Source organism: Mytilus galloprovincialis, chromosome 3, assembly GCF_965363235.1.
Source record: "Mytilus galloprovincialis chromosome 3, xbMytGall1.hap1.1, whole genome shotgun sequence".
Classification (NCBI taxonomy): domain Eukaryota; kingdom Metazoa; phylum Mollusca; class Bivalvia; order Mytilida; family Mytilidae; genus Mytilus; species Mytilus galloprovincialis.
The window spans coordinates 90,921,330-90,946,613 of NC_134840.1; the positions used below are offsets into that span (position 1 = coordinate 90,921,330).

Genomic DNA, 25,284 nt, shown 5'->3' on the forward strand with positions numbered 1-25,284 from the left:
TGAACACGTACATAACAAAAACCTACCATTTATCTGGTTCCCAGTTGACGAATGAAAAGTGTACCAGACTAATATGAATTTAGTTTGTTTACATTTATTATACTGTTATATGCACTCACTCGGTCTCATGCTTGGTAAAATCATTATAAATGTAGGTGAGACAATATCTGAAAAAGTCTAATTTTTGGAAATAAGAAAAAACAACAATTTTTTTTTAGACCCAGTATTTTAATAGCACAAATCGAAGAACACACATTGGGGATCTAGGAACTGTTGTCTGTAATTCAAACAATTGTTTAATAAGGAAACAATGACTATTTTAAAAATGGTACAAAAAAAATCCAGTTCTTTCCTGTTACCAAAGTGAATCAATTTTAAAAAGTTTCTAATGGGAATAAGGAATAAGTTTAAGACACTATTTGTGGTTTACTAGTGTCCTGCAATAGTTTATCAAATGCCAATTATTGATTTTAGCATTTGCAATACAAAAGGTTTAGAAATATACGTAAATAGTAAATATAGTCAGAAATGTCGGTAACATGAAAGAATCTTGAGTAACAGCACAACGGTAACAGGACAGAGTTGGTAACAGAAAGGATTTTTCTGCTTTACTTTAATGTTTAAGAAAAATACATCATTTTAAATTGGTCACAATTGGAAGATAACAGCAAACAATGTCATTTATCCTTTGAAACTGTATTTGCAAGATGAAAAATCTGCCTAGGTAATGAAAAATTCTAAAATAAATTCCTTTCTGTTACTATCTACTATACTAGAATTGCACAATGTTCTCTGCTGTTATCAAAAGCAAAAAACCTATTTTTTTATTCAATATACTGTATATTATTTTGAAATTTATTTAATATGGTGGTGATAACTTATATTAAATGAAATGGTTGGCATATAGTAGATTAACTTTTCGATTCTTCAGTAAAATTGTCTTGAACATCCTTCCTGTTACTGATGATGGTTATGCTGTTACTTTTTATCAGGTAACATGACAGGACGTAACAGAAAGGAATTACGCGATAGTTTTTGTCCCTTTTATCACATTAAATGTAAGTGCATTTCCTGTGACATATAACTTTTAAAAAGATGATATAAAAACACACTTAATGCTGTGGTGCACACTTAAAAATATTCTCAGAAAGTGTAAGAAAAGGCTGTAACAGGATAGAACACCAATAAGTATTTTTCTATAAATTCTTACCTTGGATGGGCTTGAATTTTCAAACCTGGCCGCCTTTCCAACTATTTCTTTGTACTAATGCATTCAGGAAATGAAGCTCTTCACAATACATAATGGGAAAATAACTCTTGGTCTTGTAAACGTTTCCACAGGTAAAAAAAAACCAGTGGTAACAGGAGGGAAATCACCCCTGGGGACAAATTTTTTTTCTGTTAAAATTTGCAAAATTTTATTACATGCTATAGTTATAACATAAAAAGACAAATTAGGGGCAAGTTTATTATATAATATATCATATATGTGAGAATCGGACGCCTGTTTAATTAATTTGGATATTATTTGAATGATTTAGTTTTCAAAAAAACACAGGGGACAACATGATTTTAGGGGGGGTTGAACATTTAAATTACAATATTATATTGGAAGAAATATAAGAATGAGTGTTTAATTGGCAGGCCATGGTGCATTATATAATTTAGTTTATACTGAAACTTAAAATTTAAAAAAAAGATGGTCGAATAAAAAAATAATTGCTGGTGAAGTGCGGGACATGGAAATTAGACTTTTCCAGATATTGTCTCAGGTACATATGTGACACTGTTTGGCCCATATGTTTGAAATTATACTATGCATGTTTAATATTTTAAACATGAATTTGGTCAGAAGAAGAAATATTGTGATTATTGGAATATATGAATTTATAAATATTTATTGCCATTTTATAGGGTATCGGGACCGTTCGTCCTAATAACATGTTCGCCCTAGGTCCGTTCGCTCTGAGTTCGCCCTACTTTAAAAATATTAGTATTGAGGTCATTGAGGGCAGGGGCAGAACCAGCCATTTTAAAAAGGGGGGTGTTCCCGGGTGTTCCAACTATATGCTCCCATTCAAATACATTGATCGTCAAAACCCCCAGGACCCCCTTCTGGATCCGCCCATGGAGGGCATTTCATGAAGTTGAATAAACTTATTCAGATATTTCTATGGTAAATTATATCATGTATATTCTTGAAATTTATGGATTTGTTTAGGATCATAAATTGTTTAATGACAAAATAATTTGAATCCCTGGTTTTGTTTTGATAAAATATTCAGCTTGAAATTAATAAAAACAATGATGTAGTACGAACTGTAAATTATGAAACGGATAAAATTTACAAGTTCATTTATTTATACTCTAGTCTTGAGACTAGTCATAGTGCATACATTCGTGATTGACTGAATACAATTATTTTGTTAACAAATATCAATAAAGATAAATACATTGTATTCCAGTATTCTACTCTGCAAATCAAAGGGAAAAATTAATGATAAATCAGTGGCTGATCCAGAACTTTTCATAAGGGGGGGCCCACTGACTGATCTAAGAGGGGGCCCACTCCGGTCATGCTTCAGTGATTCCCTATATAATCAACCAAATTTTTCCCACGAAAGGGGGGGCCCGGGCCCCCCAGAGCCCCCCCTGGATCCGCCTATGTAAATTAATTGCGGCAATATAAATATTCTGTCAATTTTTCAACAAACTTTAACATATTTTCTTCAAATACTTAAAATAATGTGACTATACAACAATTAGAATAAAAATAAAAATCAGGGCGAATGGACCCTGGGCGAACAGGTACTAGGGCGAACATGAATCGGGGCGAACAGACCCGGATTCATTTTATAGGGGTTTGTTACAATTTGGCCTGTTTCCTATACACACAACCCTGATTTTTTTTCGTATGAATAGTGAACCTGGCAAATTCAGGAATTGTAACAAAAATAATAATAATAATCACATTTACATAGATCTAGGAATTTAAGATGTGGTGTGAGTGCCAATGAGACAACTCTCCATCCAAATAACAATTAATAAAAGTAAATTATTATAGGTCAATGTATGGCCTTCAACATGGAGCCTTGACCCCAAAGTTATTAGTGTAAAACCATTCAAACGGGAAAACCAATGGTCTAATCTATATAAAAAACGAGAAACACGTATCATACATGTCATGTATGATACAAACAATAAGTTTGTGATAAATACAAAATAAGTAGGCAATATAAATTCATACACAATCATTTGATAAAAATAAATATTACAGTGTCACCTCATTTCTTATGAATATTTACTAATAAATGAGAAGACCTAATTTTGTTTATCTGTAACTTCTCTTCCTTCCACAATAAACTAATCATCATGTCTCTGTGTCCTATACCTGTAGGTACCATGCATAGTTGCATTTGTCATCCTTGATGAAAATTTTCACATGGCATGGTTCTTATACATGTACATGTATGTGGAATTTTATCTTTAGGGATTATTCTGTCTTCTGCACAACAAAACAAGAGTCAAAAAGCATGGTGTCAAAGCAACTTGCCTCCTAAAATTTGAGTATCTAGGTTAACAAAAGCTGTTTCTGGGGAAAGGTTTTATTTCTTTCACAATAAAAGTAAAAACTTGAAGAATCATCTCATGCAACATTTGCAAACAACATGAAATAATAATATTTTCATCAAACTTACAGATAATAAGAACATTTAGAATTCATACACTCATCACTATAAACTCTTATGCCTATTGTTTTGGACAGATAAACTGTGAACAATGTTATTTCCATTTGAAAAGCATGCATCCAAGAATGTATGTATATCTGCAATAGTGCTATTAACATAATTAATTTATTTTTTTCAACTTCATACCTTAACATGATTTGCATTATCTATACATATTCAATCGTTCTTTCAAAAATTTTGATCAACTTAATTTTTGTTTTCTATTACTATTTCAGGTGTAGTTATTGACTTCAACATGACATGCAAAATGTTGGTGGCTGAAAATTTCCTGCACACTACTTTATAAGGCTAAGATCAAACAAATTCCTTCACCATGCTAGATGTTAGTAAATGGCCAATGTTTAGTGTGCTAGATCAAAGTGAAGTTCAGGCTATAAAGAAAATCTGTGTGTTTGGTAGTTCTGGTAATGAAGCTGTCTATATCAATGAAGATGATGATGTGTATGCTATTGGATCTAACTGTAGTAGCTGTCTTGGTCTAGGTTAGTTTTCCTGACCTACCTTGTAAACAGATATATCTATGAAGCTTACATGGCGACTGTCAAAATAATACATTTACATCACTAGTTTAAGATAGGGATACATGTAGCTAAAAATATTGTGGGGATATTTGAATTGTCTTAATCCTGTTAGAATCAATATTCTTAAAGTGAATATAAACTGATAGTTCTTTATTTTATGTTCATCCTATATAGCTAACAGTTAATGTTGTTTATGTTTATTCTAAATAAGTCAAAAGTAGTATACATGGTATAGACCTTATTTTCTTATTGTAATACATGCAATAGAAATGTCTTCTTTAACTGATATTTTTAGTCACTAAATGTACTGATTTTATATTATAACAGGTGATTCACACAGCAGTTTTGAACCCAGAAAAATTGAAGTTTTATGCAAGAAGAAAATTATAGACATAGCCTTTGGAAGTGGTCCTCACGTTTTAGCAGTTTCAAGTGGTAAGTCCATGTGCAATTGTGAAAATAAAAATATCTATAGGGTGTCTTTGTCGACTTTGAATTTTTATCATATTTTGTTGAATACATGTATAATCAAAACAAATTTCAGAAACATTACATGCTAGACATTTTCATGTGTGTGTGTGTTTGATTAGTTTTGAAATATACTATATGTTTACATTGAATTTCCTATTACAGATAGATAAATTGATAAAGTATCTTTTAAACCTACATTTGAATTGAGACAAATATTATTTCTGAATTGATTCACTTCTTTACTCTGTCTTTTGTACTTTCAGATGGTGAGATATATAGTTGGGGACACAATGGGTACTGTCAGCTGGGCAATGGAGGTTCCACCCAGGGACTGAGTCCTTCATTGATTAATACTAATGTCCTGGGGAAGAAAGTGACTAAGGTGGCATGTGGCAGTCATCATTCTATGGCTTTAACACAGGATGGTGAGGTAGGATACAGTAAGGAAAAGGAATTTCAAATTTTTGTCTTTACATAGAAATGAAAGTACAAACATTATACAGCTTACGCACTATATACATTCCTTCACTATTTCTAATGGGAATGGATTCTATCTCAGTTGGAAATTCACTTTCATAGAGACTTCTATGTGGCCATCTGAGTAAAACTTAAGAGTACAATGTCTACTGACCAGCAACACATGTACTCAAAAAAAAAGAACATCAAATTAAATTCAGACAAAGTACAATGCATGAATAATCTACTGAGAAATTTGAAATATTGATAGATAATTGTTAATGAGAGGGAAACAATGTAATTTTATTGACAGATCACAAAGAATGAAGAATGTTGTCATACATTTTGGCTTTATGCCAAACTATGATAAGGTCTCATATGGTATACCATTAACATATTTTATACAGAACATGACCAAAAGTTAGCTTGCAATAATGTATCATGTTACACTATTTACAGTGGAAATAAAGGTCCAAATTAGTCACATCATCAGTGGCAAACATATGCTTTAAACAGACAGCATGAACTTTGATGAATATATTAACTCACAAGCTCATTCATTGTAACAATTTATTCCTCGAATTATTCATAAAACAACCCTATAATCACAAGGTGTTGTGCACTTGCAGTTAACAACATTTTATTAAAGTATCGTTAAAACTAGTTTCTTCTTTAGTTCACTTATATAATTTATTTTCTTACAGATATATGCTTGGGGACAGAATAATTGTGGACAGGTTGGATCAGGAACAACAACTAATCAGCCTACACCAAAAAAAGTCATGGCCGTCATAGGTAAAGTAATTTTCAGATTTAACAACTCCAAAGTTCACATTTGTTGATTACCAGAACTGTATATTAAAGTATGTACAGAAGTATAAAAAAGAAGATGAGGTATGATTGTCAATGAGACAACTCTCCACAAGAGACCAAATGACACAGAAATTAACTACTACATGTATAGGTCACCTTATTGCCTTCAACAATGAGCAAAGCCCATACCTCATTGTCAGCTATAAAAGACCCCAAAATGACAATGGTAAAACCTTTAAACGAGAAAACTTACAGCCTAATCTATGTACAAGATAATTAATAAAAAATATTAAGGTAACACAGTAACAAATGACAACCACTAAATTACAGGCCCCTGACTTCGGACAGGCACATGCAGAATGTGGAGTTGTTAAACATGTAATGGGCACTAACCCTCCCCTAACCTGGGACAGGGTGGAAGGTTTATTAGTTCCCTTTTGTGCTGAACGATTAATTTAAGTCTTTCAAAATTTTGATGTATTTTAATAGGTTCTAAAATGGCCATATCTATAGCTTGCGGACAAACTTCATCAATGTGTCTAATGGAAAATGGTGAGGTATGTACACTTATCATATAAAAACTTGTTCATGCTGTTAGTAAGGTCTCACTCAAAAGTCAGAATAAATAATAAACTTGATCATAAAAATGGAGTGCAACCTGAATGACAGTTATATAATCATACTGTAAAATATGAAATAGAAAGAAAAATGTAACCATATCAGTGAACAAAACTCCACAATCAGTGATATCCATTTGGCTTTGAATAATTCCATTGAAGACCTTCAAGCTTCAGCCGAGATGAAAAAAAATAAGGCAAAAATTTATGATACATTTTGATTTTTTGTAACAACGCAACAGTTCAGTATGATTTTAAATGCAATTTTTTTATTATTTAAACTATAGATGTTGTCCAGCTCTTATTGTGATATTTGGTATATATATAATATGTATTACTATTAAAGTAAAATTCAAGTGCATGTCTTCACAAAAATAGGCAATGCACTTTACACTAGGTATAAGTTCAGCATCTTTTTAGCTGCTTATTAGATGCAGCAACAACATTATGTTTAATATTTTATTGTAGGTGTATGGCTGGGGCTATAACGGTAATGGACAACTAGGACTGGGTAATAATGTCAATCAACCAAATCCTTGCAGAGTACAACAGCTTCAAGGAATAATAATAAGTCAGGTTTGTTTCCTTTATGAGACTATTTGTTAAAATGGGTTAATTCTGTAAAACTGCAGATAATACCTGGAAGTATTTAATTCTGCCTGTTTGGTTCATTGTTATAAATCTATGCTAACCAAAAGTATTCTAAACTTAGTTAATACCAAACAAAAAGTTCAAAATAAATGGCAAAATTAGAAAATGCTTTTCTAACCAATGGAACAAATGAAACATATGTTATTGAATCAGACACTCTTCTTGGCACAACTCTTTTTACTTATATTGACCTTAAGTTATCTGACAGCCTTTTAAAATTCTGAAACATATCAAAACCCCAAAATATCTATTTTTTCTACCATATATTAAATTCCACTGTAGAAATTAGTCACATATTCAAATTCGAAAGAAAATTCTGTGCTTAGATTTGTATTTCTGAATAATTTATCAAAACTATTTTGAATGATAGAAGTTTGCTAAAAAAAAAGGTCACAGACTTCAATTTAGAATCATTTTTACTGTTTTAATAATTTGTTTTTTAAATAAAAATACTCAGTTATAAATGTTGAATGAGATATTTGATGTGATTCAACTAGATTTTATTTTTTATTTCATTCATTGAATGATATTTTTTTATTTCAAGCTTGTATGTGGCTATGCTCATACACTGGCATTGTCAGATGAAGGAACATTATACACATGGGGAGCCAATTCTTATGGTCAGTTGGGAACAGGGAACAAGGCTAATCAAGTATCACCTATAAAAGTTATGGCCAATGAGAGGTATCCTATTAATACTACTGTGGATTCATATACTTTCATGGGTACACATTTTCGTGGATGAAGGAAACACAACTGTTCATGGGTATATGATTTCCTGGTTTCGTAAATTTGTCATTTGTTGAACATTTGATTTCATGATTCACCGTAACCCACGAAACCAATGAAAATTGGTATCCAAAGAATCCACAGTATCAGTCAATTTTACAAAATTGAAAGGTTTAAGAGCACTCTCTATTGTTAATAATCCAAATAAAAATGTGATGAGTAATAGCCTAAGAGTAAACCATTTGTTCATGCATAGGTCAGTTAAATCTATAATTATAAAAAACTTTGAAAAATTGTTTGGTATTGAGATAAAATCTGCTGAGACAAAACAATTTTAATTCATGTAATTTTCCTTAATTTTTTGGTTTTCCTCCTGTTGAATCTACCATATGCTAAGTTCTTGTCTATCTAACGTGAAAATTATTTTTAGGGTAGTGGAGATAGCCGCCAGTCATTATGCCCACATATCAGCAGCCATGACAGAAACAGGTCAAGTTTACATGTGGGGGCAGTGCAGAGGGCAGTCTATAACATCATTATACCCAACCAAATTCTCCAGTACTGATGAAGTGTTTGCTTCTTTCTCATCACCTCCTGTTACATGGAGAACTTATTCCATAGGTAAGAATTTATAGGCAAAAATGTATGTAGATCATTTTATTATTACCCATAAATGTTGTTAAACTAGACATTTTTGCCGGGCAGGATATTCAAACAACCTCTCAACTTATTTACCAGTTAACTTGTATTAAAGTGTTTGTTCAAAATCAATGTGGGCAGTATTTTTGTCATGATTTCATACGTGGAACCAACCTTCACCCCTTAAAATTTTGGTTGAAAGGTAAAGAATAGGGTTTGAAAGAATATTTAAGTAAAAGTATTTTGGGCAATGGTGGGGCGTTGTTGTTAATTTTTCAGAAAACTGTTGTTGTATTTGTAAAATTGTGCAAAACGATCAAGTTTAAGAAATTCCCCTATATATGAAGTCACAAATACATCACTAATGGTACAACTAGTGAATATTTTCTTTATCGAAACAGCTGGACCTTTGAGCATATGTTGTGTATAAAAAAAAAATCTATATCACAGTAACATTTTGCAGTGTTATGAGTTAGTAAAAAAGTCTTCCATTAACAGCAGGACCATATCTAACATTAGATCTAGTTATAGGTTTATTTAATTGTCTATAACAGCATTTTTGCTTCCAGATCAAGAACAAAAAAAGTCGGTTATTGTCACACTTTATTTTTAAACCTAAGATGCATTGAGAATTAAACTTTGATTGCAGATAACCCTGATCTTTGTGGTAGGATATACATCAAATTAATTGACATTGTTAAGTAACTAACAACTTTTGAGTTTTGTTTGTTTTTTATTAAATTAAAGATATATTAATTTCGTTCTCATTGCTAACCATTTAATTATTCAATCAGCATTGAATGATTTTTTTTTAATGTTGGCTGTTGTCTGAATTTTGTTGCAGATCGAACTTGGTGGAACTTTCCATTCTTAAAACTTAAAACATAGTTTTAAAAAAAATGCTAAAATGAAAATCAAATCTTAAAATTTGTAAAAAGGCATTCTTTTAATTATTTATTTATTGAAATAAACATGGTTTTAATATTTACATGTATTAAGGACAAAAATTGTTTCTTCTGTCAATGTCAATGTGTATTTAGTTAGTGTATTTACACACCATGCCACATATAAGTGATTGAAGTATATTTTATAAACTCATTATAGTGTGTCACATCAGCTAATTGCACTTCTACTTTTCAAATGTTTTGCCAAAATATTTGTAAAAAATCTTTCTTTTTGTGAAGCAACTGAAATTAAGTCCTTTAATGTCATGTGGTGGTGGTGACATTTTAAGATTAATTGATCATTTTTCTGTTACAATCACAGAATTAGAAACATTGATTATTAAAACAAATTTTTACTCTATTACATACTTTTACTGTGTCCTCTTTTCTTATTCAAAATCCAAAATGCATATCACTCTAAATCTGTCAGATAACATCGATTTTGAAGACAAAATAAACTGTAGTTTCATAATAATTTGGAGTAAATATAATATAAGGCCATTGATTCTCTGAATTAAATGAACTTTGAAAGAAAGATTACTTGGAAAGACAATTATAGGTTTTTTATGGATTAATGCAGAACAATTCACAACTAACATGATGAGGATGATAACACATTCAACCAGAAAACATGACTAATAATTTATATTCTGTTATAGTTATATGGCTTAAATAAAGAATTTTGTATTTCAAAACATTTATATAGTTCAATGATAAGACTTTGTGATAGAATATAAAACAATTGATAGGTTTTGGGTTATTTTTCAAAGGAAAAAAATTAAAATAAAACTGAAAAATGAAATGGCCTAGAGTATTACCATATTAAAATTGGTTGATCCAAGAGAAATTTAGGCAGATATACAGTGTGACTATTGGTGATGGGGAAAAGTCTTTTAATTGAGACACTGAATGTACTATTCAATTATAGAGAAAAAACATGTAAAGCAAATTTAAGAAATGCACAATCTGTTTTTGACCAAACCTATATAGTAGATGCTAGATTTCTTGGCTTATATTTGGGAAATGGTGGCATATATTTATCTGTTTTGCTGAATATGCATTTTATACTTGACATACATTGAGAATAATTAGGATAAATAATGATTTTATAAAAATGACAGTATCATTAAAATTTCGATTCTTTTAAATTGTTCATGAGAGCAGTCGCTTGTTTGATTTTATTGGTGTCAGATCAAATTATCTCTACTAGACTGAATATATCTTACAGAAATGACTTTATATATCAGCTTTATACTGTTATACTTATTAACAATTCTAGATGTTTATATTATGAATTTATGTTTTGCAATATTACTAAAAATTTTATTTAAAATTTTCATTTATTAATACAATCTATTTGAAATATGGCAGTATATGGGACAAGTAACAGAAAACAAAAAGAAGTCTTGATTAAAGAACAAACTTTTAATTTCAGATCGACAGAAAGGTGCTAGTGTATTAGATGATATTACCAGATCATTTGATGACCCCGTAAGTAAACAAAACTTTTTAAGCCTCATGTCCCCTCATTGATATATTCTCATATCCTTTTTTTATTCCGGTAAATATTTAATATCATTATTTGGTATGAAAATAAGCAAATGTGTTATGATTGCCAATTTGACAACTATCCATTATAATACAAGTGATATAACTATATAATCATTTTACAGTCTTCAGTAATGAGCAAAACCCATGAATCATTGTCAGCAATAAAAGGCTCACAACTTTGACAAATTTTGTAACCTGACATTTGCAAAAAAATGGAATTTAGACTGACCATGTGCACTAAGCTTCAAAGTGAGATGCAAATATAGATATTTTTATAGAATCATTTAATTTTCAGACATCAGACTTCTGAGTATTAATACCTGCAAAAACACTTTCGATTGATTGTTGTTTCCTTAATTTCCAGATTAAAAAACACTCTTGGAAGTTAACATGAAGTCTTTTTTTTTATTATTCCAGGTGACTAGTGATTTAAAGTTTTCAGTTGAAGGAAGGTTAATACATGTCCACAAATCAATCCTAAAAATAAGGTAAATTATTATGATTTCTTTGTTGTAGATAAATTTATGAAAGCTTGAATTTCATTGATCAATGTCATAAAAAATCTTAAGTATACACATTTAGAACATATGACTTATGCAGACAACATAATATATAATTTGTAGGTAAATGATTTGAAGTGAAAATGTTTAGACAGACAAACTATTTATAAAGAAGATGTAATCAAAGATCATACTTTACATGGAATAGAATTTCAGATGAAAATGATTCACAACCAGCTCATTTAACATATTGATACAACAGTTTAGTAGTGTGTTAAATGGGAATTACCAAACTTATAATAGGATTTCATGTATTCCAATTGTTAATAACAACTTTACATATACAATTCTATTCCTGTATGTATGTGTTTTTCAGATGTGACCATTTCAGTTCAATGTTTCAATCTTGCTGGGAAGAAGATGAAAAACAGTAAGTGCTTCATACAGACAGAGTTCACCCAAAGCACATTGCTACTGTTTTTACTTGTAAATATCAAGCAACTCAACCTTAAAAGGTCTGGCTCTCAATTGTTTGAATATTATTTTTAGTATTATCAATTGAAACATTTTTAATGAACTGATTCTAACATGACGTCCTTCAAACACTTTGAGTACACCACCTGGGTAATATATAAATACAGGTTACAATGTTAGAAATATGTTTGTGGTTGGTACAGAGATCTTTAACAGCTTTTTTTTCATTCCAATTTGTTTTCACAATCATAAGACAGTATTTGTCAGAACTATTTACAGGAAATAATGATATTTTTCTTTACAGAGTTATAGAAATCAGTCAGTATACTTACACAGTATATAAGGCTTTCCTTAGATACCTGTATACAGACAGGGTAGACCTGAAACCTGAGGAAGCAATAGGTGAGTTTGTCATTACACTTGTACATTTACTCCGTATACATGTATATTATTAATCGAATATTTTTAAGGAGTTGTGATTCGTTAAAACTTGATCACATGAACATTTGTATAAATTTGCTCAGTTTGCACGCCAATACTGTTGTGTTTAGTTTTTCGTAGGTCAAAAACAGCATATTGCACAGGCATACAGCATGTTACTAAAAATACATTCTAGAAATCCCCTTATTTACATTGTTCATGCAATAGATGTTGATTAATAATATAACAATTGTAGCCTTTGGTTGAGGTCAATACGATGTTATATCGACCTAGAGAAGCATATCGACCTCAGACTTTGTCCTCAGTCAATATGCTTCTCTTAGGTCGATATAACCTTGTATCGACCTCATACAAAGACTATAATTGTATAATACTGTGTTACGGTCAGAAATCACCTTTAAATTGTAGCCAACAAAAGATACAAATAAATAATAAAATTTGCAAGATTTATTATACAAAAGTTTGCAAGAAGTATTACACAAATATTACTGTCAACTTAATTGTCAAAATATGAGTCCAATCTTTTATCTTTATCTGTATGCGGAAATCTTCTCCGAATCTAATCTAAATATTACGTTCACTACTAAGATCACAAGCCAGTATGATGTTTTTTGTAGAATAAAAGTGTCAATCCAAATGCTGTGAATACTAATGTCTATCAATAGACTTTAGAGGTCAACTCGATAACTAATTAGATCTAGACTAGAAACACACAAAACGAAGCTACATATTTTCATACCTGTGCCCAGTTAATTGTTTATTTTAGACTTTTTTTTAAATGTTTTACATTGTTATAAATCAAATATGAAAATTTGATTAAAATCGGTGAACATGAATTTCACAGCTAGTGCCCCTTTAAGACTTTTAAGAAAAAATCAAAGGTCAATACAGCAGGTGAAACATTTCAATGTGTGCCCTCTTCTGCATTTTTGGTAGGATAATATAAAACATGAATATAACTAAATGCAAAAAACAGTGCCATGCTATTTTAATACCATACACTATTTGTAAATGTAACATGGCTGTAAAACACTGTAGAATGAATTATGCAAAGGGTAAATGTTTCAGGAGATTATTATAATAATTTTAGGTTTGTTGGATTTAGCCAATGCCTACTGTGAACCAATATTGAAGAAAATGTGTGAACAGATTATCAAGAAAGGGATGACAACAGATAATGTAGCAATGTTGTATGCTGCTGCTATTAAATTTGAAGCTAAGGTATGAATACTATTTCAATAAATCAAATTGTTCTCCAACGACAGATGAAAAACTTTGAATTTGAACATAAAAAAAAAGATGAAACATATTGTTAAAAAAACACACTTATTTTTTTTTTTTTTATCTCTGAATAAAGTAAAAATTTGATCTAAATTGTTTTTCTGTTAGATGTTTATGTAATTATGATTGTTGAAAGAAATAATCTTAAAATTAACATTTGTTAACAATCAGAATTATTATGACACAAAGAACACTAAAGTATTGCCTTGTAGTGAACTTTTTACTATTTTTAAGAAGAATAATATGGTTTGTACATTTGTTTAAAAAATATGGAAATGCTTTTTAGTATATATTTATTTAAATTGCCAAGCCCCAAAAGATGGGGTATACTTGAATAAATCTGCCCCTCTGTGTATAAAAAATTTGTGTCACATTTTTCCTCAGCATGTACAAGTCATAATATATGGCATGAAGCTATTTGAAATACATTTTATATATTTGTATTTACAGGAACTGGAAGATTTTTGTTTCCGCTTTGCCCTGAATCATATGACTGCTGTAACACAAACTGAAGCATTTAGTCAGCTGGAGGAATGTATTCTCAAAGAGTTCATTAGAAAAGCTGCATTATCAGGAGCCTTTAGAAACTGACCATAATCAAAATCAGGAGCAGATTCAGATAGGGATGCAAACAAGCCTCTTCTATAAATTTATTGTAAAATTACAGCAAATTTTTGTCAAAATATTGTCCTTTATGAGTGATACTCCTAACATAAAATACTGAATCTGTGCCTGAAATGTTTTCTTTATTAAGTGGAAAATATCTGGGAAAGTTTATTATCTGATTCCAGAAACCATTTTAATAGATAAAAGAACTTCTTTAACTGATTAACAAATTTTCCAAGTGTCATATGATATTGAAGTTACAGAATGCCAATTCAATTTTATTGGGATCAAGTATTGGAAAGTGTCAACACAGTGAATAGTACATTTAGTCAGATTATAAACTTTTATTGATATTTTATATGGTGTTATTTGTGTATGCTCAACAGCTTAAAAGGCCTTGTAGGGTTTGATCAAAGCAATGTTGTTTGTTGTTGTTATTTGTTTAAGTCACTTAAATCTAATCATTTTGAAAATTAAAAAAAATGAATTAACTGGCACATTTATTTGTTCCTTTCCATTTTAAAAAATAAAATAAAACATTGTTTTTGTAAACTTGATTTATTTGTTTGTATTATATTGAAGTGAAGTATGGGAAATTTTGTATTACTGATACTTTGTTTTATCCACCACACAATTTCTTTACCCAATATCAAAATGGTAAGGGTGTCAAGTACAACATGTGTTAGGACCATGCCTGCAAATACTCATTAGATTATTTTTCTTTTGTTGTATAATGAAAAGTTACACTCACTATTTATTCATTTTGTGGGCTTAAGAGTTGCAATATATGTAAGAGATATTGTGTTAGCAAAATTGTATATTACGCACATCTATACAAGCTAAAACAATTTTAGTGTCTTAACAGAAAAGGCATTTTTAGTGTCATTTTTATTTAACAGAAATGAAAGCAGTTAGCAATAAAAGTCCTAATATGAACTATCTGCCTGTATTTGAACATAATTAGCCAATTTGATCATTTTAAAACTAGATTTGTCCACCTCACAATTCTAGGTAGGCAGGTAGGGTACAGGAGTTTTTCGCTGCATTGAAGACCCATTGGTGGCCTTCAGCTATTGTCTGCCCTAGGGTCGGGTTGTTGTCTCTTTGACACACTCCCCATTTCCATTCTCAATTACATTATTAAAGTCTGGGTTAGCCAGGTGTAATGTAATGCAGAAGCTCTGGCTAATTGCAACAGATAGAACTGAATTTAAAATTAAGCTTTTATATCTAGTTACATTTTGTAAGAAACTCTATTTAACTGGTACAGTTGGATCATTGATCAATGTTTTAATTTTGTTGTTACAAAATTTCTCATTGATGAGGGAAAAAGTCACATCACAAAATATTTAAGATATTGGAAGATTAAATGATTTTTTTTTTTTAAAGTATTGCAATCTCTAATATTTTTTTTATTGTCAAGGTCATTTTAATGTACATTGTATAAAGAAAAATGTGTTGCAGGCTGAGTATTTTTATAACTTATTAAAAACATGACAGTAATTCCATCATTGCAATATTGTACATAAACTGTACCATGAGAGTCAGCTGTGATGTTGAAGCTATGGTATTGTTTTTTATGGTTTGAAACAGTATATAAGTATTAACATTCCAGTATTCTTGTGTTCTAAGATGGTACACACTAATGTTTACAGTTAGTTGTCCTGTGTTGTCTGGGTCAAATCAATTGTATTTTCATATTAACAAACAGTTCTTAAACTAGTGAACTGACTGAGTAAAATTATTAGTGAATGTACAGAAGATAATGCCATTGCATAACTTTAATTTGGTTATGAAGTAGAATTCGTGTTAACACTTAGTTTCTCCAAAAGCATAAAATGAATGGACATAACTACCAACACATACATAACCTTGATTTATGAAGAATTTCAGTGAAATTATGGCTTATATCTTGTTATACAATTTCAGCATGCACCTCTTTTTTGTGTTCATATTTTGCATCATAATGATTTTAAGTGTACCCAACCATGCACACTTAATTTTTAGACCTATGGCATATTCATTACCCTAGAATAGTAAATGAATTGTATTAGGAAGTTCAAGGATTTGTTATAAAGACATTGTCATTTCTATATTTGAGAGTGATTGATAAAAATGTTAGTTGTTATAATGTAAAAAAGCAGGTGATACCTTCATAGACAACTTACATGTAAGAATATTGTTGTTGAATTATTGATTGTGCAATGCTATGATTTATATGTGATAAGCGTTATTGTTGTTATTGAAAATAAAGATTTAAAATATGTTTACACTTCATTAAATTTCTACATAAAACTATTTAACTATATGGGACAGCATTAGTTAATGTTCTAAAACATCTTAGTGACATGAGCTGTCTTTTGGCTCTTGATGGGTTAATCATCCATTCACCATAAAAAGAATGTCATCTAAATCAGAAGGATAATTGGAGAAACAAGCAGCCAGAATCTTTTCCAATGTTTCTAAGCCGACGTTGAGCGTTTATACCCTTGCATTCGTACATCCCAAAATTGGTTTCTGTTCTCCAACTTTAATTTGTCTCAAACAAATGTTATGAAACTTATACACAATGCTTATTAACACAAAATACAGATTAAGCTTGAACTTTGGTGGTGTCACATTCACATTTCTCTATTTGAGAGTAATTGAAAATAAAGATTTAAAATATGTTTACACGTCATTAAATTTCTTCTACATAAAATCATTTAATGCCCCTTCTATTTTCTAACTTAAGCTTGTCTCAACCAAATGGTATGAATCTTATACACAAATATTATTACCACAAATCTCAGATCAAGTACAAATTTGGGTAGCATGTCTTTTACATCTTTATATGATATGCAAGGGGGGCATCATCTGTGTCCACTGGACACATTCCTATTTTTTTTTTAATTTCCAACTCTGCAACCAGTATGGATGTTTGTCCAAACACATGGTAAAAAATGATATCAACGTGTTTTGATTCTTTAATAAACAACACTGCACATGTATCAAATACGACTTGGAATATTCAATAGTCTATTTGTACAATCTTTTTGTCGAGCCTTCGACTTTAGTCGAAAAAGCGAGACTAAGCGATCCTACATTCCGTCGGCGGCGGCGTCCACAAATATTCACTCTGTGGTTAAAGTTTTTGAAATTTTAATAACTTTCTTAAACTATACTGAATTTCTACCAAACTTGGACAGAAGCTTGTTTATGATCATAAGAAAGTATCCAGAAGTAAATTTTGTAAAAATAATATTCCATTTTTTCCGTATTTTACTTATACATGGACTTAGTTTTTCTGCGAGGAAACTTTACATTCACTCTGTGGTTAAAGTTTTTAAAATTTTAATAACTTTCATAAACTATCTTTGATTTGTACCAAACTTGGACAGAAGCTTGTTTATGATCATAAGATAGTATCAAGAAGTAAATTTTGTAAAAATAAATTTCCACTTTTCCGTATTTTACTTATAAATGGACTTAAGTTTTTTTTGCCAGAAACAAAACATTCACTCTGTGGTTTAAGTTTTTAAAATTTTTATAATGTTCTTAAACTATCCTGGATTTCTACCAAACTTAGACAAAAGCTTGTTTCTGATCATAAGATATTATTCAGAAGTAAATTTTGTGAAAAAAAGATCACTTTTTCCGTATTTTACTTATAAATGGACTTAGTTTTTCTTCCAGTTAACATTACATACAGTCTGCAGTTAAAGTTTATAAAACATTTATTAGATTCATAAACTATCCTGGATTTTTTACCAAACTTGGAAGCTTCTTTCAATCAAAAGACAGTATCGAGAGGGAAATTTTTATTGATGTTTTTCCTCATTTTTGTTATACGACCGCAAAAATTAAAAATTTTTTGTCGTATATTGGTATGATGTTGGCGTCGTCGTCTGCGTCGTCTTCATCGTCGTCGTCGTCCGAATACTTTTAGTTTTCGCACTCTAACTTTAGTAAAAGTGAATAGAAATCTATGAAATTTTAACACAAGGTTTATGATCACAAAAGGAAGGTTGGGATTGATTTTGGGAGTTTTGGTCCCAACATTTTAGGAATTAGGGCCAAAAAAGGGCCCAAATAAGCATTATTCTTGGTTTTTGCACAATAACTTTAGTATAAGTAAATAGAAATCAATGAAATTTTAACACAAGGTTTATGACCACAAAAGGAAGGTTGAGATTGATTTTGGGAATTGAGGTCCCAACAGTTTAGGAATTAGGGGCCAAAAAGGGGCCCAAATAAGCATTATTCTTGGTTTTCGCACCATAACTTTAGTATAAGTAAATAGAAATCTATGAAATTTAAACACAAGGTTTATAACCATAAAAAAAAGGTTGGCTTTGATTTTGGGAGTTTTGGTCCCAACAGTTTAGGAATAAGGGGTCCAAAGGGTCCAAAATTGAACTTTGTTAGATTTCATCAAAAATTGAATAATTGGGGTTCTTTGATATGCCGAATCTAACTATGTATGTAGATTCTTAATTTTTGGTCCCGTTTTCAAATTGGTCTACATTAAGGTCCAAAGGGTCCAAAATTAAACTTAAGTTTGATTTTAACAAAAATTGAATCCTTGGGGTTCTTTGATATGCTGAATCTAAAAATGTACTTAGATTTTTGATTATTGGCCCAGTTTTCAAGTTGGTCCAAATCGGGGTCCAAAATTAAACTTTGTTTGATTTCATCAAAAATTGAATAATTGGGGTTCTTCGATATGCCAAATCTAACTGTCTATGTAGATTCTTAATTTTTGGTCCCGTTTTCAAATTGGTCTACATTAAAGTCCAAAGGGTCCAATATTAAACTAAGTTTGATTTTAACAAAAATTGAATTCTTGGGCTTTTTTGATATGCTGAATCTAAACATGTACTTAGATTTTTGATTATGGGCCCAGTTTTCAAGTTGGTTCAAATCAGGATCTAAATTATTATATAAAGTATTGTGCAATAGCAAGAAATTTTCAATTGCACAGTATTCAGCAATAGCAAGAAATCTTCAATTGCACAGTATTGTGCAATAGCAAGAAATTTTCAATTGTCACTATTGTGCAATAGCAAGAAATCTTCAACTGCACAGTATTGTGCAATAGCAAATATTTTCAATTGCACAGTATTGCGCAATAGCATGAAATATCTAATTGCACAATATTGTGCAATAGCAAGAAATTTTCAATTGGAGTTATCTTTCTTTGTCCAGAATAGTAGTTGACTCAACTTAAATCATTGTTTTATACAATATACAATGTATATTCACTTTTACTACCAACTGATAAATTAAAACAATCTTTACCATTCAGTGATAACAAGCACTTTATTTTACATTTTAATATTTTATGATGTATTTAAATGAGTAGTTATTGTTGCAAACTCCATTAGAAATTTGAATTGAGATCAGTTTTAGAAAAAGGGAAAGGGGGATGTGAAAAAAAAGGGGGGGGGGGGTAAATTTTTCTTATTTCAGATTTCATAAATAAAAAGAAAATTTCTTCAAACATTTTTTCAACAGCATAGTGAATTGCTCAAAGGCAAAAAAAATATTTTAAGTTCATTAGACCACATTCATTCTGTGTCAGAAACCTATGCTGTGTCAACTATTCAATCACAATCCAAATTTAGATCTGAATCCGGCTTGAATGTTGTGTCCATACTTGCCCCAACCGTTCAGGGTTCAACCTCTGCGGTCATATAAAGCTGCGCCCTGCGGATCATCTGGTTGAGTCTGCGATTAACAGCAAAAGTAGGCGAGACACTTACGAATTTTTTTTTTATGACAGTTTTGTTTCAAAAAGAAGAAAAATCATTATCAATGAATAGAAATCGACAAAGAGAAAATGTTTTAAAAAATAAACTGAACAAATTACAAATCCACTGGTTTATAAAAAAATGACCTGCTGGTTAACGTAACATTGTTATCATCTATAGATAATGCGATAACAGAGATCAAAAATTACACGTAAATATTGTGTTAAAATTATATTTGACGAAACAATCTATTTAATGAATTATGTTGGGCAAATACTCTGATGTATTTGAAATCTTCTCAAATGCATAACTTTCGGTTATAATTTGATTAGCAATTCAAAGTTACGATTTTTTTAAATTCTACTTTCGTGGTCTTTATATGAATTTTGAATTACATTTCCAAAATATTGTTGTTATAGATGCACGTGTGAAAATTAATTGCTGGTGACTTTGATTTCGTGCAAATCTTACATATTAAAATAGTGAGGCGGGGATGAGTTCACCATTTAGCCATATTTAAAAAAAAATCAAATTGATAAGGGGAACTGGAAGTAAATTATATGTTTGTTTGTCAAGCATGATTTATTAAAGCGCTTAGAAGTTGTCACAAAAAATGTCAAACTGGTCGGAAACAGTTGGTCTTGAGAGATCATTACGAGTCGACCGTAACCAAACGTCGATGCTTTATTTCTAAAATATACCCTAGTAGAGATGAATATGATGATCACCAGGAACGTGCCATTGCAAATATTGAAAAATCACATAAAAGTGCATTTCTTAACTCACCAGTATAACATTTTCAGCATGACAGCATAGTTTTAATAGTTTTGTTTGACTATCATGTCTGTTTGGGTTGCACACCCGATTTTTTTTAAAATAACAAAACCATAAAATTGGAGTTTTAGCTAGCTATCAATACAGGTTTAACCCACCTTTCTTCGCAAAATGCCAAAACCGTGTCAGGAATATATTAGTTGTTTTCCAATGTTCCAATGGTTAATGAAGTCGAACGTTTGATTTCTACCTCTTTGAATTTACATTGGAGTTCAGTATTTTTGTTGTACTCTTTTGAGGCATGGAAACTTATAAATGTGTGCGAGGAGCCGGTTCGGCGTCCAATAATATCTTCAAGATCCTAGAGACTATGTTACCTTTTGAGTAAGCAAGATAAAAACCTGACTCGGCATACCAGTCTATTAGAAAAGGATATATTTCAAGTTCTATTATGTTTTATTAAAATTTGCTGTTACTAAATGTTAGAAATTATTATAAATTAAGGAATGTATCTCCCCCATGCAAAGCTCTGATTCCTTTCACGGATTTGGCTATACTTTTGGAACTTTTGGATTATAGCTCTTCATCTTTTATATAAGCTTTGGATTTCAAATATTTTGGCCACGAGCATCACTAAAGAGACATGACTTGTCGAAATGCGCATCTGGTGCAGAAAAATTGGTACCGTTATTGTTATTACTACCACTGGGTCGATGCCTCTGCTGGTGGACTGTTAGTCCCCGAGGGTATCACCCGCCCAGTAGCCAGTACTCCGGTACTGGCATGAAAATACGGATTTTTTGTTTTATTAAAATTTGCTGTTACAAAATGTTACAAATTATTAAAAATTAAGGAATGTATCTCCCTCATGCAAAGCTCTGATTCCTTTCATGGATTTTGGCTATACTTTTTGGAACTTTTGGATTATAGCTCTTCATCTTTTATATAAGCTTTGGATTTCAAATATTTTGGCCACGAGCATCACTGAAGAGACATGTATTGTCGAAATGCGCATCTGGTGCAGAAAAATTGGTACCGTTATTGTTATATATTCAATAACTTAAATCTACTGGACATCAAATGTTTGTTAGGGTACTTTTTTTCTGTTGAACTAATAGGAGAGATGGAGGTTATATCGAAATAAAAAACCTCAATTACAGAAATCGCTTCAATTTTACAACTGTTTAGTTTAAGCACAGTTTATTTGAAAAAAATAAAAAAAAAAAAAAAAAATAGGTCACCGATGAGTAAAAAAAAAATATTTCAATTTTAATGTAAAACATGGCATTGCTTCAAAGGGAGATAATTTGGAGCTTTTTCAATGATATAAACATTTTAAAAGTCACCTGGGGCCAAAACGAATCAAATTCTTTTGGTTAATTTTTGTACCATATCATTAAGTTACAACTAAATGTATAATAAATAATTTGTAACGAAAAAAATATGTTTAAAATTTTGCTGAAATTTTTGTACCCTCGAGCCTCCTTAAGACTGTTGTTCCATGTTAGTCGAATTTGTCAATTCTAAATGATACCAGGTCTACACGATTTTCAATAATAAAAATCACTAGAATCTAATGATATGTGACATGAACCAGCATGAAAATATGATGTAATTAAAATATCTATTGAGTACACTGATAAAAATTGACATTATCTCTTGTGACCTTGAAAACACATTAAACCTATAAAATTGGTTACATTAGTCACTTTCGAACATACGAGCATGTTGCATTCACTGGAGGGGAAAGACTAAACACTAATTAGGATTATGGCCCTTTCGCAGTCGTTGCAAGATGTGACTAGAAATAAAGACCTTTGCGAGTTCTGTGACGTATCCAAAGAAATCACATGCAAATGTATTAACTGTGACTTATTTTTGTGCCAAAATTGTTCTTCAAGAATTCATAGCAAAAGTAAAGCATCAAAGAAACATGAAATCATTAACATTAAAGATTGTGGAAATGAGGATAATGCCAATGCAATCCGTATAGTGGATCTTGAAAACTTGCTTTGTGGAATCCACCGTGCACAAATATGTTATGCATATTGCAACGACTGTGACATACCCGCTTGTATGGATTGTTTAATCGAGACCCATAAAGACCACGAGTTTGTGAAAATCATAGATGTATATAATGATAACCTTTGTGAAAAGAAGCATTTTTTGGATAGCTTAAAATCTTCTATTTATTCAATTCAAAATGTTGAAGACGAACTCCAAAAGCTCCTTTCGGATAGGAAAAAAGAGTACAAAGATTTAAAGAATAATATTCGCCAGAGAGACAAAGAAATAAAAGAGGCTGTAACAAGATACTCCGACGAACTTTTGACACAGATTAAAACAGAATGGAATACAACAAGAGCAATGATTAAAACAAAACTTCTTGCCACAACAAATATTAGACACGAAGGGGAAGAAACAAGGGAAAAGATGGAGAAACTATTAATGTCTCATCAAGCCTTAAATATTTTCCCGAAAAAGGATACCATTAATCCGAATATACCAGAAGCACCTATTGAGCACATTAAAATTGATAAGTCTGCAAAGTTTATTCCTGGAAATATACTGAAATGTCAAATAAGTAAAATGTTTGGAGGTCTTTACAAAGTACCTGATTCAACACAAGCCAGAATCCACACAACAAAAAATGAACATGAAACTAGCATATTGTTGATTAACACAAACAAAGCGTTTATTGTAAGTATTTCAGGGGATAAATTCCAAAAAGTGAAAATTGAAGACGATGTTAAAGTTGAGGAAGACTATGAAATTCCAGTATATGATATGGCAACATTAAAGAATCAAGAAATTCTAGTTTCATCTGGAGACAGTCATTTAAGAATTTGTTCAAGCGATTGGAAATTGAAAACATTCAAAAACTTTTCTCCTTTATATGTGATAAGTGTCCATGTAACAGAAGGCAATGAAATTATAGTAGGGCTGACGGACAGTATACCTGCTTCACCTGTGTCAACAGACGACAGCGTCAGAAAAATTGTGATTCTTAACCAAAACAGCGATATCCAACATACTTACGAATACGATCTAAACGATCAGAAACTGTTCACGTGGCCAATAAAGATCATAACATTTACTGATAATATTTGTGTTATAGACGTTTTAAACGAAGATATGACAGGAAGGGTCTTGGTGTTTGATTATCGAGGACAAATTCAATGGGCATACACCGGTTGTGATAATTCAAATTTTTGTCCCAGTAACATGGTAAAAATTGATAATATGATTCTTGTTTCTGATTCTTTAAACGACACTGTTCATGTATTAAGTTTGGCTGGGGATGTTTTATAATACATGTATATGTTTGATACTTGTCAGATATTTTATTCTTTGATTCATTATGTTATTTAATTTTTTCTTTTAAAATAATAAAAACAAACCGATGAATGGTAATCAGCAAGACAAAAAAGGATTAAAATAAGATAAAATAGTCAAAATACAATCCACTGACAACTAAAAAAAATGGCCTACATTCAAATGTTGCTGCCGAGATACTAATCATGAGATACTGAAAATGAATTCTGGACGAAAGAAAAAAATTATGTTATGATAACGACAAGTAGAATAGATTGATAATTTCGGATACAACTTTTATACAAGTATCTTGTTTTAGGGAGGGATAAATCCTACTTTGTAAAGGATCACTCTGATTCCAACAAAAAATTCTCTGAAACTGATATTATCAAAGATGCTTGATTTCATGATTGACAACATATTTGTTACGTTCGGAGGACGTGTTTTTCAACAGATTGTCGGCATTCCAATGGGAACAAACTGTGCCCCTCTACTTGTAGACTTGTTTCTTTATTATTATAAGGCTGACTTCATGCAGGAACTTCTTAGGAAGAAAGATAAGAAGTTAGCAATATTCTTTAACTCCACTTTTCGCTATAAAGATGATGTTCTTTCACTAAATAATTCAAAATTTGGTGACTATGTGGAACGCATCTATCCAATCGAGCTAGAGATAAAGGATACTACAGGTACAGTTAAGTCGGCCTCATATCTTGACTTAGATCTAGAAATTGACATTGAGGGTCGGTTGAAAACAAAACTTTACGACAAAAGAGATGATTTCAGCTTTCCAATTGTGAACTTTCCATTTCTAAGTAGCAACATTCCAGCAACACCTGCATACGGGGTATATATCTCCCAATTGATACGATATTCCCGTGCTTGCATTTCCTATCATGATTTTCTTGATAGAGGGTTGCTGCTCACAAGGAAGCTATTAAACCAAGAGTTCCAAATGGTGAAGTTGAAATCATCCCTTCGTAAATTTTACGGACGCCATCACGAGTTGGTTGACCGTTA

General features: G+C 31.0%; 2 protein-coding genes across 3 annotated transcripts; both read left to right on the forward strand.

The window, feature by feature from the left end:
• Nucleotides 1-54: 54 nt before the first annotated feature.
• Nucleotides 55-16,709, forward strand: LOC143069355 (RCC1 and BTB domain-containing protein 1-like). 2 transcript variants are annotated; one of them, XM_076243942.1, is made up of 16 exons: nt 55-151; nt 3,965-4,231; nt 4,598-4,705; nt 5,005-5,171; nt 5,902-5,992; nt 6,500-6,567; nt 7,096-7,203; nt 7,823-7,962; nt 8,438-8,628; nt 9,296-9,313; nt 11,026-11,081; nt 11,559-11,629; nt 12,018-12,071; nt 12,420-12,517; nt 13,647-13,777; nt 14,288-16,709. In XM_076243942.1, exons 2-16 carry the CDS (start codon nt 4,063-4,065, stop codon nt 14,426-14,428), a joined length of 1,611 nt encoding a protein of 536 aa, XP_076100057.1. In that variant the 5' UTR covers nt 55-151; nt 3,965-4,062; the 3' UTR covers nt 14,429-16,709. The 2 variants fall into 2 exon arrangements, with proteins under 2 accessions (XP_076100057.1, XP_076100058.1); XM_076243943.1 differs by lacking the exon at nt 9,296-9,313.
• A 5,937-nt stretch (nt 16,710-22,646) lies between these two features.
• Nucleotides 22,647-24,287, forward strand: LOC143069356 (uncharacterized). The gene has a single exon (XM_076243945.1). It carries the CDS (start codon nt 22,720-22,722, stop codon nt 24,259-24,261), a length of 1,542 nt encoding a protein of 513 aa, XP_076100060.1. The 5' UTR covers nt 22,647-22,719; the 3' UTR covers nt 24,262-24,287.
• The last annotated feature ends 997 nt before the right edge of the window (nt 24,288-25,284 follow it).

Excerpts from the sequence above, each read along its gene's own strand:
- LOC143069355 (XM_076243942.1), top strand. The coding sequence starts at position 4,063 with ATGCTAGATGTTAGTAAATGGCCAATGTTTAGTGTGCTAGATCAAAGT. Across the intron at positions 12,072-12,419 it reads TGGGAAGAAGATGAAAAACA|AGTTATAGAAATCAGTCAGT; the intron begins GTAAGTGCTTCA and ends TTTTCTTTACAG. Across the intron at positions 13,778-14,287 it reads CTATTAAATTTGAAGCTAAG|GAACTGGAAGATTTTTGTTT; the intron begins GTATGAATACTA and ends TTGTATTTACAG.
- LOC143069356 (XM_076243945.1), top strand. The coding sequence starts at position 22,720 with ATGGCCCTTTCGCAGTCGTTGCAAGATGTGACTAGAAATAAAGACCTT.